This window comes from Rhinichthys klamathensis, unplaced genomic scaffold (assembly GCF_029890125.1).
Source record: "Rhinichthys klamathensis goyatoka isolate OS25496 unplaced genomic scaffold, OSU_Roscu_1.1 h1tg000248l_1, whole genome shotgun sequence".
NCBI classification, from domain to species: Eukaryota; Metazoa; Chordata; class Actinopteri; order Cypriniformes; family Leuciscidae; genus Rhinichthys; species Rhinichthys klamathensis.
Genome location: NW_026606770.1, coordinates 68,277 through 84,963, shown reverse-complemented (window position 1 = coordinate 84,963; position 16,687 = coordinate 68,277). Strand labels below are relative to the sequence as shown.

Here is a 16,687-nt window from a genome sequence, read left to right as displayed (position 1 = left end):
TAAAATGAGTGTTCTATCATTTATAATACAGTAGTCAACATTTGAAGTGGATCAAAAAAGTTAATCAAAGTTGTCCTAAGACAAGAACGGGTATTCTTGATCCACTTCAAATGTTGACTACTGTATATTTCACAGTTGATATTTCTGTATATGATTTTTCAGATATGCCAAAGATTTGTTGCATTCATTGTCAATTACAAAACAGAACTGATTGGTTTTCAAGCTAAGTACATGGCTTAGCTTCTAAAGAAGGGATAGCCAAACCTGCTCCTGGAGGGCATCCTTATGCTCCAACACACCTACCTGTTATTTTCAAGCAATTCTGAATACCTTGATTAGCTGGTTCAGGTGTGTTTGATTAGGATTGGAGCTGCAGGACAGTAGTCCACCAGGACCAGGGTTTGGCATCCCTGTTCTAAAGGATCAAAATCACAGAGGGTGCCACAGACGATAGAGGCTAAAGTGATGCATCTCAGATGTGGTTTGGACAAGACTGTACAAATACATTAAGTGTCATCTGAATCTGAAAGTATGTGATTGGATGCTGTTGCTCATAATGCAAAAAAGCGTGCAGCATGGAAGCTTGTAAGGTAATTAAGATGCAAATCTGATTATTCTGCGGGGTGTAGTGTGGAGATAGGTCAAACATGCACATTAAAACATGCAAAAATGGTGCAGATTCTTAGTGGGCCATATTTTGCATGTCAAGACTAACCATTTACATAATGCAGAGAGAGAGAGAGAGAGAGAGAGAGAGAGAGAGAGAGAGAGAGAGAGAGAGAGAGAGAGAGAGAGAGAGAGAGATGCATGCAGCCAGCTACATCTAAATCTATAGATTTTAAGGATAAAACTCGAGAACTCTAGTTTCTATTTATCCTAGTACCTCTCTGGCTTGTTTTTGTACATTTTCTATCTCCAGTTGCAGTTTTTCTCTCTCTCTGGAGAGCTGTCGCATAAGCCTGTCATGCTCTGCACCGGCACGCTGGCTGGACTCAAGCTGTTTCTGCAAAGCTGTGACATGCTCAGCCATTTCCCGATTTCCACGGTTTTTGTCTTTGAGCAGCTCCTCGTGTTCTAGACGCATGGAGCGCAACTCCTCCTCCAGGCGGAGCCGATCTTTAGTAAGAGTTTCGGTGAGCCTCTGCAGGCGCTCCGTTTCAGCAGTGCCTATGTTCAATGCACAAGTCTTTTCTTCCATGCTACGGTGAAGGGTCTCGTAGCGCTGGTTGAAGTCTTGGACGCGCCCCTGCTCCTGCGTGAGCTGTAGTTTCAAAGTGTTCATTTCAGCTTTCAAGGCAGCCAAACTCTGAGAAGAAGCTTTGTTCTCCTTCAAGGCACGGTCTAAGGCCTCCTGCAACTGCTTGCATTCGCTGTCTGTATGTTTTGCCTCAAGACTGGTTTCTTCCTGGCTCTTACGCAGTGTGGTGATTGTAGTGGTGTACTCCCGCATGGCCTGGCTACTCTTTTCAAGTTGCGCCTCCGTTCTCCTTCGCTTGTTGGCCTCCTCTTCTGCCACTCTCCGCTGTTTCTCCAACTCGCTTTCCAGGCGTTTCAGCTCCTCCTGGAGCTCTTGAATGCGCGTTTGTAGGCGTACGATAGTTTGATCACACCGTCCCTTCTCAAGGGCATGGGCCTCCAACTCAACCCGGATAAGGCTCAATTGACTGTCGGAGGAGCGAAGCTGCAACAACTCCTCATTCGAGGCTTCGTTCTTAGTTTTGAGGTCGGCTAACTCCCCTTCCAGTCGCCTTGTCCCAGTCTCTAAAGATCTTTTCAGACGCTGCTCCTCCTCAAGACACCGTGTGAGACGGGTGATCTCAATAGTTTTCTCCTGCACTGTCCGACTTGAGCTCTCTTGTACCTCCCTTGTTTTGTTGTCTGCTTCACGTTTCTGACTAAGCATCAACTGGACTTGTGCTTCCAGCTCGTGCCTCTTTCGGCTTTCCTCTGTATTCACAGCACTAAGTCTCTGTACCTCCTCTTCCAAGTGTCTCCTTTCGACCTCCTCTTGGTTGAGGGAAAGACGAAGCATTTGCAATTGCTCCTTCAACTCTCTAGATTCTCCCTCTACTCTTTCAAACTCCAGCTGCATGGAGGCAGAATCACTTTCCTTCTGCTGCGAAAGCTTTTGCATGCTGGTCTGAGTAACGTGGATTTGAGACTCGTAGGTCTGTTTCACCTCTCGTATCTGTATGCTGTGCTCCTGCCTTACCTTTGCCAGCTCCGTCTGCGCCTCCTTGAAGCGCCGAGCCTCGTCATCCAACTCCTTGCGCAGACGCTCCAGCTCTCGGGTCCTTTCAGACACCGTCTTCTCCAGATCTATCATGGCCCAGCTGGCCTGCTCGAGCTCTTTGACTTTCTTGCGCATGGTTTGATCGTATTCTTCCTGCAAAAACGCATAACGCTCTTCCACGACTTTCTTCTTCCTCTCCATATCTTCCAACTGTTGTTTGAGGCGACGTACTTCATCCGTAAGCTCTTGAAGACGGTTTGTAGAAGAGTCAAGGCTGTCCTGTGTGGTCATACACTTCAAAGTCTCATTCCTCTTCACCTCTTCCAGAGAAAGCAGGTGTGTCTGGGATTCATTCAGCTCCTGCTTGTATTTAAGGAGAGCCTCCTGCAAAGAGGCATTCATGGCAGTGTGATCCGCAATGGCGTATTTCAACTGCTGAATTTCCTCATTGCGCATCCCAATCTCGGTATTCATCATCTGCAGAAAACACAGCATCAAACATTACACTTGACATTTGGTCAAAATTTCTGTTGACTTGAGTCCTAAAACTACTAAAGAATTTGTGTGTTCACAGAAGCAGATTTAGGGTTAGGTAGGGCAACACGATCTGAGGAATTGTTTTTTTTCTTCCTCATAGTCAACTTTAAATACTCTACTAACTATAAGTAACTTTGCAACTACATCAACTAACTCTCATTAATTTCCAACAACATCAACTAACTCTCATTAATTTGCAACTACATCAACTAACTCTCATTAATTTGCAACTACGTCAACTAACTCTCATTAGAGTATTAGTAGACTGTTAGGTTAGGGTTTGGGTTGGTAGAGTAAGTTGACGTGAACTTGCAGTCAGTAGAATATCTGTTGGGGATCATAAAAATAAAGTGTTTGCAGATATTAAGCAGACAGTCTACTAATACTCTAATTACCGGTAGTTACAAAGTTACTTATAGTTAGTAAAATGTCTAAAGTGGACTATGGAAATAAAGTGTTACCAAAAATCCTATTGCAATTTTCTGATAAAAATTTATATTGACAGCACAATTTGGTAACAAAAAAAGGGAAATATATATGAATGACTATAAATAATAATAAATATTTATATTATTTATTATATTATAATAAATAAAACATTAAATAAAAAATATTACTATTGTAATATTTTGCGGGAAAAAAAACTGTATTTGAGAAATATGTATTATTTTGTTTAATGTTTTTATTTATTATTATTTCTCAAATACAGTTTTTTTTACGCAAAATATTACAATAGTAATATTTTTTATTTAAAAATATAAAAACATTAAAAAATAAATAAAACTATTGTAATATTTTGCTCATAAATATTTTATTCATAAATACTTAGTTTTTTATTTTACAGCAAAATATTACAATAGTTTTATTTATTTTTTAATGTTTTAATATTTTTAAATAAAAAATATTACTATTGTAATATTTTGCCGTAAAAAAAAACTGTATTTGAGAAATATTTGTTATTTTGTTTAATGTTTTTATTTATTATTATTTGTCAAATACTTAGTTTTATATTTTACAGCAAAATATTACAATAGTTTTATTTTATTTTTTTATGTTTTTATATATTATTAATAATAATACATCTTATATCTATATTTGTGACGATCGGCAGCTGTAGTGCCCTCGAGAGCCTCTGGAGGACACTCTCTCTTTATATTATGTTTCATTATGGACTCATTGTTTTATTATGTTCAGCTGTGTTTCATTATTGGTTATTGAGTTCCTGATTTAAGCCTGAGTTTTGCCTGTGTCCTTTGCGAAGTCTTGTTACACTGTAAGCGTGCATTTCTGAGCGTTATTCCCTGTTCTGTTTCTCCGTGTTTCCCTGGACTCTTGACCCTAGCCTGTATCCTGGACTGTTCTCGAACCTGTGCTGCCTGCCTCGACCCACGCCCGTTTGTACCACGATTTACTGGATTGCCCTTGTTTCTTTGTGTTTGTTTAAGTTGTAATAAAGTGCTGCACTTGGATCCGACCGTCTCTGTCCGTACGTTACAGAAGACTTCGCCAAACATGGATCCAGCAGACTTTCAGCATCTATCCACCGTGGTCAAGACCCGAGCTTCCATGCTAGCCTCTCATCGTTCTCAGTTGGCGAGACTAACTTCTCTCCTCGAGGAACTAGCAAGCTCCGTGCAAACCTGGTCTACGCAGAGCTCAAGCACAACGGCTGATCAAGCCCGAACTGCCGCTGCACCTGTTCCACCGCAACCCAGTGTGAGTACCACATCTGACTATCTCAGTCTGGCATTTCCTGACAAGTTTGATGGCTCACCTGTGGCGTGTGAGGGATTCCTTCAGCAGTGCAGCGTATACATGAATCTTCAGCCCCAGTTGTACACCTCGGATGACGACCGCGTTTCATTCATCTGCTCACTGCTCACTGGAAAGGCTCTGGAGTGGGTTGGTACATTCTGGGAACCAGGTCGGATGTCGTTCCCTTCTTATGAGGTATTTATCGCCCTATTCAGAGAGGCTTTTGAACTCCCCGCAGGAGAAGATCCTGAGGAACTGCTCTTGTCCCTGCGTCGGGGAGGTTCGTTTGCGGCTGATTTCTCTCACTCGCTCCGCACGCCGTTAAAGCCTCATCTCCACAAACTGTTCGATCCTTCCTTGATGACCGTCAGAGGGGCTTTCAAGTTTACCGTTCCTGCCGAACCCACCCATCGTATCGGACCCCTCGAGCCCGTATTCCGCACTGGTTTTGTTGAACTTGCTAATCCAGATACAGCGGAGGTTTCGCCGGCCGAACTGGAGTTTGAGCACGTGCCAGCCGACTCGAAAGAATCGAATCCCGAGTCAAGTGAGTCAAGTCCCAAGTCGAGTGAGTCAACTGAATCAAGTGAATCAAGTGTATCGAGTGAGTCAACTGAATCAAGTGAATCAAGTGTATCGAGTGAGTCAACTGAATCAAGTGAATCAAGTGTATCGAGTGAGTCAACTGAATCAAGTGAATCAAGTGTATCGAGTGAGTCAACTGAATCAAGTGAATCAAGTGTATCGAGTGAGTCAACTGAATCAAGTGAATCAAATGAGTCGAGCCAAATGAGTGTATCCAGTCAAGTCAGTGTATCAAGCCCAGTGACTCGCCGTCGCAGGAGAAGGAGGACTCGTTTGGTTCGCCAGGCTCCTGTGGTTATTCCCAGACTCCTCGCCCTGCCGGCCCCGCCTCTGCGCCTCGCCCTGCCGGCCCCGCCTCTGCGCCTCGCCCTGCCGGCCCCGCCTCTGCGCCTCGCCCTGCCGGCCCCGCCTCTGCGCCTCGCCCTGCCGGCCCCGCCTCTGCGCCTCGCCCTGCCTGCGCCCTTCAAGCTCCGGGAGGGCTTTCCTGAACCCGTGGATTTCCCCAAGTATTTTTTGGGGGGGGGCCAAGGGTCCGGTGAAGAGACCATGAAGGCTGCGCTGCCATGGTCGTCTGCAGGGGCTTCACCATCCTGGCCTTCGCCTAATCCTGCCCCGCCCTGGCCTTCGCCTCAGGCTGCTCCGCCCTCGTCTCTGTCTGAGTCTGCTCCGTCCTGGTACCCTTCCAAGTGTGTTCAACCCTGGTCTCCTGTCAAGTGTGTTCCACCCTGGTTGCCTTCCAAGTGTGCTCCCCCATGGTCTCTTGCCCTGCTCTGGTCTCCAGGCCCCAGGTCTCTCCATAGGCCTGACCTCCTGCCTCTCCATGGGCCTGGCCCTCCATCCCAGCCCCCGTTGACCTCCCCCCGGAGCTCTTAGGAGCGTCTGGAAGCCGCTCCTTAGAGGGGGGGTTATGTGACGATCGGCAGCTGTAGTGCCCTCGAGAGCCTCTGGAGGACACTCTCTCTTTATATTATGTTTCATTATGGACTCATTGTTTTATTATGTTCAGCTGTGTTTCATTATTGGTTATTGAGTTCCTGATTTAAGCCTGAGTTTTGCCTGTGTCCTTTGCGAAGTCTTGTTACACTGTAAGCGTGCATTTCTGAGCGTTATTCCCTGTTCTGTTTCTCCGTGTTTCCCTGGACTCTTGACCCTAGCCTGTATCCTGGACTGTTCTCGAACCTGTGCTGCCTGCCTCGACCCACGCCCGTTTGTACCACGATTTACTGGATTGCCCTTGTTTCTTTGTGTTTGTTTAAGTTGTAATAAAGTGCTGCACTTGGATCCGACCGTCTCTGTCCGTACGTTACAATATTATTTATTTCACTTTAAAATGAAAAACACTGAGTATTTAAAACAATTAAAACTGTCGAATCAATTAATCGACTTGACAAAACGAATGCTGTCAAATCAATTAATCACGATTAATAGCATCTAGCAATAGTAGTACGGTAATATTAATATTAGCAATAATAATATTTCTAGTATATCTCAATATATTATGTTTAAAGTTTTTATTAGTGCCGTCAAATCGGTATACTACAAATATTACTTATTAAATATACTAGAAATATTACTATTGTACTCTAAAATAAAAAAAAGCATTATTATTGTAATTTTTTTAATATGCCATTTTATTTTACAGTATAGCTGTAAAATTACAATACTACTATTTACGTCATAATTTCTTCATTTTTTCAACCATGGAGCTTTTATTTTGGTGGAAAACCACAGTTGTTAAAAACAGCCTTGTCATTACAATTTGAGAAGATGGTTGGCGCATGTTGAGCTAAACTCACAGAGATGGGTTTTGTGTGTGTGTTTGAATTAATCGTGCGTCCCTAGGGTTAGTGTTGGAGAGTGTGTTGCGGATGTGACATACGTTCAGGTCTTGCATGTTCTTCTGGGAAGCCGTAAGGAGTTTGTGGTGATCACTTGAGCGGGTGAGCAATTCTAAGTAGTGTGCATTTAGAGAAGAGACCTAGGGGACGAAGACAAGTAATACAAAATATGGTATTATAATAAGACAACAATGCAAAGAAATGAATGTTTGTGTTGGCTGGGAAAGTGTGTGTTTGTAGGTGTACCTCTTCTGTGATTAAGTTAGATGGGGAATGAAGCACAGTCCTCTTGATGGGGATGTTGAGCAAAGTTTCCAGTCCAGCACCGTAAGATGCTAATTCAAGCTCATAGTTCTACAGAGAGACATTCACACTATTAATTATGAATTAAATTACTGTGCTTAACTACTGACAATATTTGAGTAGGGCTGCAAACTTGAGGTATTTTATTGGCAACACTTTACAATAAGGTTCATTAGTTAACATTAATGTATTTACTAACATGAACTAAAAATAAGCAGCTCATTTGTTACAGTATTTATCTTTGTTAATGTTAGTTAGTAAAAATACAGCTGTTCATGTTAGTTTACAGTGCATTAACTAATGTTAACAAATACAACCTTTGATTTTAATAACGTATTAGTAAATGTTAAATTTAATTTTAACTAAGATTAAAAAATACTGAAGAAGTATTGTTCATGTTAACTAATGAACCTTATTGTAAAGCGTTATCGTTTCATTTTTGTATTTGTATAATGCATACATAATACCATGATGTTAAGGTTTATATTTGCATTATAGTTGCATTTCCTTATAGCAGATTAGAGCCGGGCGATATTATAGTTAAAATTTTGCAATGATGTAAACGATATCTATGGTAACACTTTAATTAGATAATGCATTAACTAATATTCAAAATCAATGAGAAATACATTTGCTACTGTATTTATTAATCATTGTTAATGTTAGTTAAAAAAAATACAATTTCTCTTTGTTAGTTCAGGTTATATATATATATATATATATATATATATAGATAATAGATGCAACTTTTGATTTTAATTAGCTAATGTTGAAATCAACATTAAGATTAATAAATGTATTTTTCATCGTTAGTTCATGTTAACTAATGTAAAGTGTAACCATAATTATTGTTAATTGGTGAACAATAGGCAAGATCAGGCAAAAAGTAATTTCAGAGACAAAGGCAAATTATTATAATTTGATGTTTTAATTATGATACATCATCATTAGTTTTTTATACCTTGATGGCATTTATGCAGGCGTCGCCATTATTCTGCACCGTCTCCAGCAACTCTCTCTTTGCCTTTATATCGGAGTTTAAAGCCTGCACACATTATAAAAGAGCACAAATGTTAAATGAAGCCTTTGAAATGTTTAAATAAACTTCAGTTAAATCAAACAAGTCGACTCAATGAATATGAATGTGTGGATTCTGTTGAAATCAGGGATATCATAGTTAACTAAAACCATTTAAAAAAAACATTTTCGTTACTTGAAATAAAATGAACAACACTTACATTTATTTTAATTCAGCTAATTACCAAAGTAACATTTCTCACTTTTTAATTTAATTTAACTTGATGTACTAAAATAATAAAAATTAATAAAAACTAGCCAAAATTGGGGTCAAAAGTTTGGGATCATGAATATTTTTAATGTTATTGAAAAGAAGCCTCTTCTGCTCACCAAGGCTGCATTTATTTGATCAAAAATACAGTAAAAATTTGTGAAATATTATTCCAGTGTAAATCAGCTGTTTTCTATGTGAATATACAGTAAAGTGTAATTTATTCCTGTGATCAAAGTTGTATTTTCAGCATCATTACTCCAGTCTTCAGAGTCACATGATCATGTCATTCTAATATGATGTTCCAGAATATCAACATGTTTTTCTGATATACTGTATGGCCTTCAAAATCCATCCCTCCACCCATTTATCCATTCATGCAAATTTCTAGCTTTTAAAACTACTAAACTAAAACTTAAAACTATTTTAAATTTAAAACCCTGAAACTTCAGTCTTTCTGGCTAGGCTCTCAAGCCAACATCAAAGTTTGCCTAAAGATTGTATTATCTACTTCTTGTTGTTTATTTTATTATTGTCTGATTATCGTACAGTATGCATCAATGAATTACATTTCCGGCTGTTATTGTGTGTGTGTGTGTGTGTGTGTTTGTGTGTGAGAGATGTGTGGTGTTTCGTCTGTTATTGTGTGTGTGTGTGTGTGTGTGTGTGTGTGTGCGTGTGAGAGAGGTGTGTGTGTGTGTGAGTGAGAGGTGTGTGTGTGTGAGTGAGAGGTGTGTGTGTGTTTGAGTTTGAGATGTGCGTGTGTGAAGTGTGTGTGTGTGTGTGTGTGTGCGTCTGTCTGTCTGTGTGTGTGTGTGTGTGTGTGTTTTTGAGATGTGCATGTGTGAAATGTGTGTGTGAGATGTGTGAGGTGTGTGTGTGTGTGTTTAAGATGTGCGTGTGTGAAATGTGTGTGTGAGATGTGTGAGAGGTGTGTGTGTTTTTGAGATGTGCGTGTGTTTTTGAGATGTGCGTGTGTGAAATGTGTGTGTGAGAGGTGTGTGTGCGTGCGTGTTTCTGTGTTTAAGAAGTTCATGTGTGAAATGTGTCTGTTTGTGTGTGTGTGTGTGTGTGTGTGTGTGTTTGAGATGTGCGTGTGTGTGTCTGTCTGTCTCTGTGTGTGTGTGTGTGTGTTTTTGAGATGTGCGCGTGTGAAATGTGTGTGTGAGATGTGTGAGGTGTGTGTGTGTGTGTGTGTGTGTGTTTTTGAGATGTGCGTGTGTGAAATGTGTGTGTGAGATGTGTGAGGTATGTGTGTGTTTGAGATGTGCGTGTGTGTGTCTGTCTGTGTGTGTGTGTGTGTGTGTGTTTTTGAGATGTGCGCGTGTGAAATGTGTGTGTGAGGTGTGTGTGTTTTTGAGATGTGCGTGTGTGAAATGTGTGTGTGAGATGTGTGAGAGGTGTGTGTGCGTGCGTGTTTGTGTGTTTAACAAGTGCATGTGTGAAATGTGTCTGTTTCTGTGTGTGTGTGTGTGTGTGTGTGTGAGAGACTCTAAACTAAAAAATTTAGCTTAATTAAGCTGCATATTCTAATCATTTATACAGGGCTTTTTGCACTTGAGTTGGTCTATTCTTACTGTTGACATAAAAAATGCTGCATGCATGTTCCCGAGAAATAAAGTTGTCTGTTAATTCCTTGATTGCCGTTTTGACATTTCTAAATTTTTAGTCATATTTTCTCATTTTCTTTGAATGTATTTGCCGTGATCTGTTGTCCTGTTGCATTGCTCCCCCTGGGAAATCGATTCATTTCTATTATTTTATTTTGTCATGATTATTTTGTTTTAAGAAGATAAAAATGGCCCTGATCAACCTTGGTTAACATGGCAATAAAATTCGATCACATTATTTTGGAAGTAAATGTTTTGGGCGTTTTTTTTCTTTCTTCTCTTGGTTTTGAAGAGATTTTGGGCTGGAAATCGATGACCCAATCTGAGTGCATCACAAAATTACTAAAACTAAAACTGAAAAATTCTGAATATTAATAGTATCTCAATGACACTAAAATAACACTGGTTGAAATGACTTGCTTTAGTTTTTTGGGTGATGGGCTTAGCTATTTGGTCTACTCAAGAAGCTCACTTTCTGTTGGTCGACGAGTTGGTCGTGAACTGTGATGTCATCGGTCTTGATGGACTGCTGAGCATCGATCTGTCGTTGGGTTTCGTCGATCCAGCCACTGAGACGAGAGCTGTACTGCAGGTATCGCTGAAGCTGAGGGAGGAAAGAGTCCAGGTCATCATACCTGAGAAAACACAGCGTCGTTAGCAAATAAGCCAATTCATGAACAGTTGGAATAGTAATACAAATAAAGAATAGTTCACCCAAACATGTAAACTCTGTCAGTAATGACTCTCCCTCGTGTTGTTCAACCCCGTCAGACTTTCCTTCATCTTCGGGACACAAATGAAGATATTTGTGATTAAATCTGAGAGCTGTCTCACTCCTCCATAGGCTTCTATTGTAATTGAAACTTGCCGGAACAGAAAGTTATTAAAGACATCGTTAAAATTAGGGATGTCCCGATCCGATCACGCGATCAGAAATCGGGCCCGATCACGTGGTTTCAGACTCGATCGGAATCGGACGTTTCCTCCCGATCAGGACTCGGATATATGTAAATTAGGGGTGTAACGGTACATGTATTCGTAATTATTGAACCGTTTCGGTACGAGGCTTCCGGTTCGGTACGCATGCAAACCGAACGATTCCTAGGACCATTTTTCCTGCAGACAAAATCCGCGCTGGCGCGATCACCACACCGTTGCGCAACATCAAATGGCAAACGTAATGAAAGCGGAACGAAACTGCGCTACTCATTATATTGTACTTAACGGACCATTATCAGTTTGGACCAGCAACATCTGTGCAGCGCGAGATCAAGCGACACTGTGCTGAGAGATCCAGTGAAGAACACATTTGAGTTCGCCACTGAAGTAATAACATCGCTGCGAGATCTAGTGAGAAGCGTTCACATTTCTCCGTTATTAACCGTAGATCTCTATTAGATCAAACAGCGCTGACGTGGACACCAGGAGAAACATGTGCCGTGAATGAACATGGATTTAATGTTGCACTTCAAAACTCAAATATTATATAAATATATATTTAAATGTTATTCTTAATGTGATTACCAAAACATTATTTGTTCATCCTTCAAAGATTACCCCCATTTATAAACCTGAAAGTTTCAAGATGTAGGAAAACTCAAACTTATTTAAAAATAGTTTTTCTTTTAATAAATAGGAAATTTCTCTGGCATTTCTTTCTTTTTGCTGTATCGTATCGAATCGCGAATTTTGTGAACTGTTACACCCCTAATGTATATATATATATATATATTATCATTTTTTTATACACTTTTAAAACATTTTTATTTTTTGTTTACATGCCTGCCGGGTATTTTAAGTTGAGGTGCTATTTGTTTTTATATTAGACTTTTTCTATATTTACGGTTGCACTAAAGTCTAAAAGTGAAGATTTTATGTTATTTATTACTTGATTGTTCAAGCTACCTCACAGAAGTGCTCTGTTTGTTAACAGAGTTGTTGAATGTTAAAATAAGGTGAATTAAACAAAAAATAAGGAATATCCCGGATCTGTTTTTTCCTCTCTTTTTTATTCTTTTTTTTATGAATTATATAAGTATCGGATCGGGACTCGGTATCGGTAGATACTCAAAATCAATTGACTCGGACTCGAGGGCAAAAAAACCTGATCGGGACATCCCTAGTTAAAATAGTCCGAGTGACGACAGCGGCTCAACCTTAAGTTTATCAAGCGACGAGAATACTTTCTGTGCGCAAAAAACACACAAAAATAACGACTTTATTCAACTCTTCATTCAGCAGGCTCACTATTGGCCGACGCTGGTCATGTGTGTGATGCTGGCCAATAGTGAGCCTGCGTGTGACGTACACCAGAAGCGCTGCGCTGTTACACTACGAGAACTCACTCGAGGCCCACAGAGAAGAAGATGAAGAGTTGAATAAAGTCGTTATTTTTGTGTGTTTTTTTGCGCACAGAAAGTATTCTCGTCGCTTGATAAACTTAAGGTTGAGCCGCTGTCGTCACTCGGACTATTTTAACGATGTCTTTAATAACTTTCTGTGCCGGCAAGTTTCAATTACAATAGAAGCCTATGGAGGAGTGAGACAGCTCTCAGATTTAATCACAAATATCTTCATTTGTGTCCCGAAGATGAAGGAAAGTCTGACGGGGTTGAACAACATGAGGGAGAGTCATTACTGACAGAGTTTACATGTTTGGGGGAACTAACCCTTTAAGTTAAAGTGGTCATGACATGGATTTTTTTAAAAGTCCCCCTGTGGTGAAAATCCAGCGTTTAATGTTGTTTATGTGTCTATGTGGTGTTTTTAATACGCTTTAAGACACACCATGTGTAAGTTCATAAGTCGACAGCATTGCTGAGTATTTCCTCCTTAAAACTGCAGTGAACCAAAGACAGTTTCAAAAACACGGGTTGAAATCGCTGGTGTTTCTGACGTCACAAACGACCTTGTAACCAATCAGATCAACGTGTGATCGTCAACCAGTGGATCTCTGAGTGAGTGAGTGAGTGAGTGAGTGGAGGCGGGGCTCATGTGCATATTCATAGAACCGCGTTGCCTCATACTTAATGAGGCAATGAGAAAACAGGAATAAAGCGAGTATTTGCCTAATAGGCGAAACCTGAGAAAACGGCACCATCTGGTAAAAAAATTGTAAAAATTGTAATTTTAAAGTCTTGCCATCAGAATGACAGCCTATTTACAAAGACGGCATCATTTTATAGTTAAAAGGCCCTGGGATAAAAAATGGCAGTTTTAATGGGTTTCAATGGGAACATTTTTGTCCTTAAGGTAAAATAGATCTAAAATAGATTGATTAAAGGAAATGGGTGTGGAATAGTCAACAAAATTGAAAAAGACAAAAAGGTTGCACAAGGGTTAAGGAGAGCGTATCTGACCTGCTGGTAATGTGTAGAAGGATGCGCTTCCATCGGTCTGACAGCTGGCGGACGTGCTCGGCGTACTGGGAGATGTTGATGACACACCTGTACCGGCCCTGATCCGTCTGATCATTACACTGCTGGACTTTACTCAGATCAGCCACCAGTGAATGCAGAACATCATGTTTCTGCTCCAAATCACTGTGCATGCTCTGCGTTTGGAGAAGAAGTGCTGGTTATAGGTCATGATGGAGAGTTAAAGGGATAGATGCACTTTTATCATGGATAGATGCACTTTTATCATGGATAGATGCACTTTTATCATGGATAGATGCACTTTTATGATGGACAGATGCAGTTTTATGATGGACAGATGCACTTTTATCATGGATAGATGCACTTTTATCATGGACAGATGCACTTTTATCATGGATAGATGCACTTTTATCATGGATGGATGGACTTTTATGATGGACAGATGCACTTTTATGATGGACAGATGCACTTTTATCATGGATAGATGCACTTTTATCATGGACAGATGCACTTTTATCATGGATAGATGCACTTTTATCATGGATAGATGCACTTTTATGATGGACAGATGCACTTTTATGATGGACAGATGCACTTTTATGATGGACAGATGCACTTTTATCATGGATAGATGTTTGTTTTGTTTGTTTATTCACAATACAATACATCTTCAACACATTACAATAGTACAGTTTGAAGATACAAAGTAGGTTAAGTATCATGAAATGGGTCTCCCAAAGAAGCTAAAAAGCTTATAAATAGGGGCCCATGGTTCTTGTACAAGTAATTATAGACAAGGTACAGTGAGAACACAATAAGTGCACACAGGGAATACCACAACATACGTATTAACAACATACTCACTCATACAATCATACACACATCCCAGTAATCCATGAAAGTCAGTTTTAGAATTAGATATAGGTTAATAAGAACTTATGTTTTAATTGTCTTTTGAAGTTGGAGATAGTGGGCAACACCTTAAGACCATCATCAATCCCGTTCCAGATCTGCGGCCCCTTACAAACAACACTCATACTGGTGCGCACATGTCGGCGGTATTTTCCGAATATAAGTGGTTTGATTCTCGTTTGGTATGTATGCCGGGGGCTGTAGATAGGAACAAGACTACTCAACCTAGGGTTCAGGCTATTTACGATTTGAAACATTAGACAGGCATTATGATATTTATTTAGCTCAGCCAGTCTTAACATCTTAAAGTGATAAAAAAAGGGGCGGGGCGGGGAATTTATCTCCGACCAGGACAGAGCCCGTATGGCTTTCTTTTGCAAGGTTTCGAGTTTTTTAAGATGACTTGTAAAGGTGTTGCACCATATCACATTACAATAGATAAGATGTGGTTCAAAGAGAGTTTTATACATCATCATAAGGGCAGACAGAGGAAGAAAGTGCCTGATCTTATAAAACAAGCCAACATACTTTGATAATTTATTTACTAGATGGTCAATATGACATTTAAAGCTAAGAGATTCATCAATGAGGACCCCCAAAAATTTTGTTGAGTATACTCTTTTTATTACCTGCCCATTGATTTTAATCAGGCATTGTGCAGTGTTTTTAAAAAAAGCTGATTTTTTGTTCGCATTAAATAAAATGAAATTTGTTTTGCTAATATTTAATAACAGTTTGTTACATTTAAACCAGGAGTCAACTTTAGTTAACTCTGAGTTTACTATATCTTGTAGTATATGTGGGTTTCTGTGTGATGCAAATAGATTTGTGTCGTCAGCAAAAATTATTTTATGAAATATTTTAGAGGAATTTATAAAATCATTTATGTATATAATGAATAGAAGTGGACCCAAGATTGAACCTTGGGGGACCCCATAGATTATAGGTATACAAGTAGAGTTTTGATCATCGACATGGACATACTGTTCCCTCTCATTTAGATAACTTCTGAACCATTCAAGTGCTAGACCTCTGATACCATAATGATGTAATTTGTATAATAAGATATCAAAGTCAATGGTGTCAAATGCTTTTGATAGGTCCAAGAAGACACCAACACCGCATTTTCCCTCTTCAATACAGTCATTAATTTGTTCTATTAAGTCGAGTATTGCCATACAGGTTGTGCTCTTTTTTCTAAAACCATATTGTGAAGGGACAAGAATATCCAATTTGTCAAGATAACCACTAAGTCTATTGTGTACCACTTTCTCCATTACTTTAGAGAAAGTGAGTAGAATTGATATGGGCCGGTAATTGCTCATATCATTTCTGTCACCAGATTTAAAAATTGGGATTATCTTAGCAATTTTTGTCATTTTTGGTACAATACCAGTAAATAAAGAAAGATTAATACAATGAGCCAATGGTTCTACAATAATGTTCGCTACTGCCTTCATGATCCTACTGCATATTCCATCCACACCAGCTGAGCATGAGCTCCTCAAGTCCAAAATGATCTTGAGGAGTTCAGTACCGTCTGTTGGCATCATAAAAAATGAGTGAGTGTAGCTACCAGTGCTTAAAGGTGACATCCTGGGGTTGGCTTATCTTTTTAGACAAATTTGCACCTATTGAAGCAAAATGATCATCAAAAGTCTGTGTTAGATCAGCTTTGGCATCACCAATGTCAGGTAGAACAGTCGGTTTATGCCTCCTATTAAGAACTTCATTTAGAACATTCCATGTCCTCCTGCAGTCCCCCTGCGAACCTTTTAACAGTTCGGTATAGTGAATTCGTTTTCTTTTTCTTATGATCTGTGTTAGTTTATTTTTATATGAAATATATTTCTCTTTTTTTAAGATAGAAGGGCTTTTTATGTAAGATTTATAAAGCTAAGCTTTATATTTAATTGACTTCAAAATCCCCTTTGTGATCCAAGGGTTCTGGAGAGTAGTACTGCATCTGACAGTCTTCTCAGGAATTGTGTCCTTGATGGAATCTTGAATAATCTTTATCAGACTGTCATATGCAGTATCAGGAGTCACACTGTCATAGACAGAGTCCCATGACTTTGCCTGTAAGTTAACAGTTAAATGTTGTAAGGTTCTCTCATTGATTATTTTAGATTTAATTTTAAAGAGTGAAGGAGAGAATGATTTATCAGAACCAAAGAATATTACAATGGGAAAATGATCTGTGATGTCAGACTGCACAACTCCTGTCTCCAACTTAGTATTTTGAATAT

The 16,687-nt window shown here is 39.6% G+C and overlaps 1 protein-coding gene across 2 annotated transcripts in view; it reads right to left on the bottom strand.

The window, feature by feature from the left end:
* wu:fi04e12 (Desmoplakin-B) overlaps positions 1–16,687 on the bottom strand; it is a 63,009-nt gene that overhangs the window by 3,763 nt on the left and 42,559 nt on the right. Inside the window, exons 15-20 of one of the 2 annotated variants that reach the window (XM_056266458.1) lie at positions 13,509–13,702; positions 10,622–10,784; positions 8,213–8,296; positions 7,195–7,302; positions 6,990–7,088; positions 884–2,710 (exon numbers count right to left, since the gene is read on the bottom strand). In XM_056266458.1, the coding sequence (XP_056122433.1) occupies positions 884–2,710; positions 6,990–7,088; positions 7,195–7,302; positions 8,213–8,296; positions 10,622–10,784; positions 13,509–13,702 (2,475 nt within the window). The remainder of the gene's footprint in view (positions 1–883; positions 2,711–6,989; positions 7,089–7,194; positions 7,303–8,212; positions 8,297–10,621; positions 10,785–13,508; positions 13,703–16,687) is intronic. The other variant, XM_056266459.1, reaches the window with a different exon arrangement.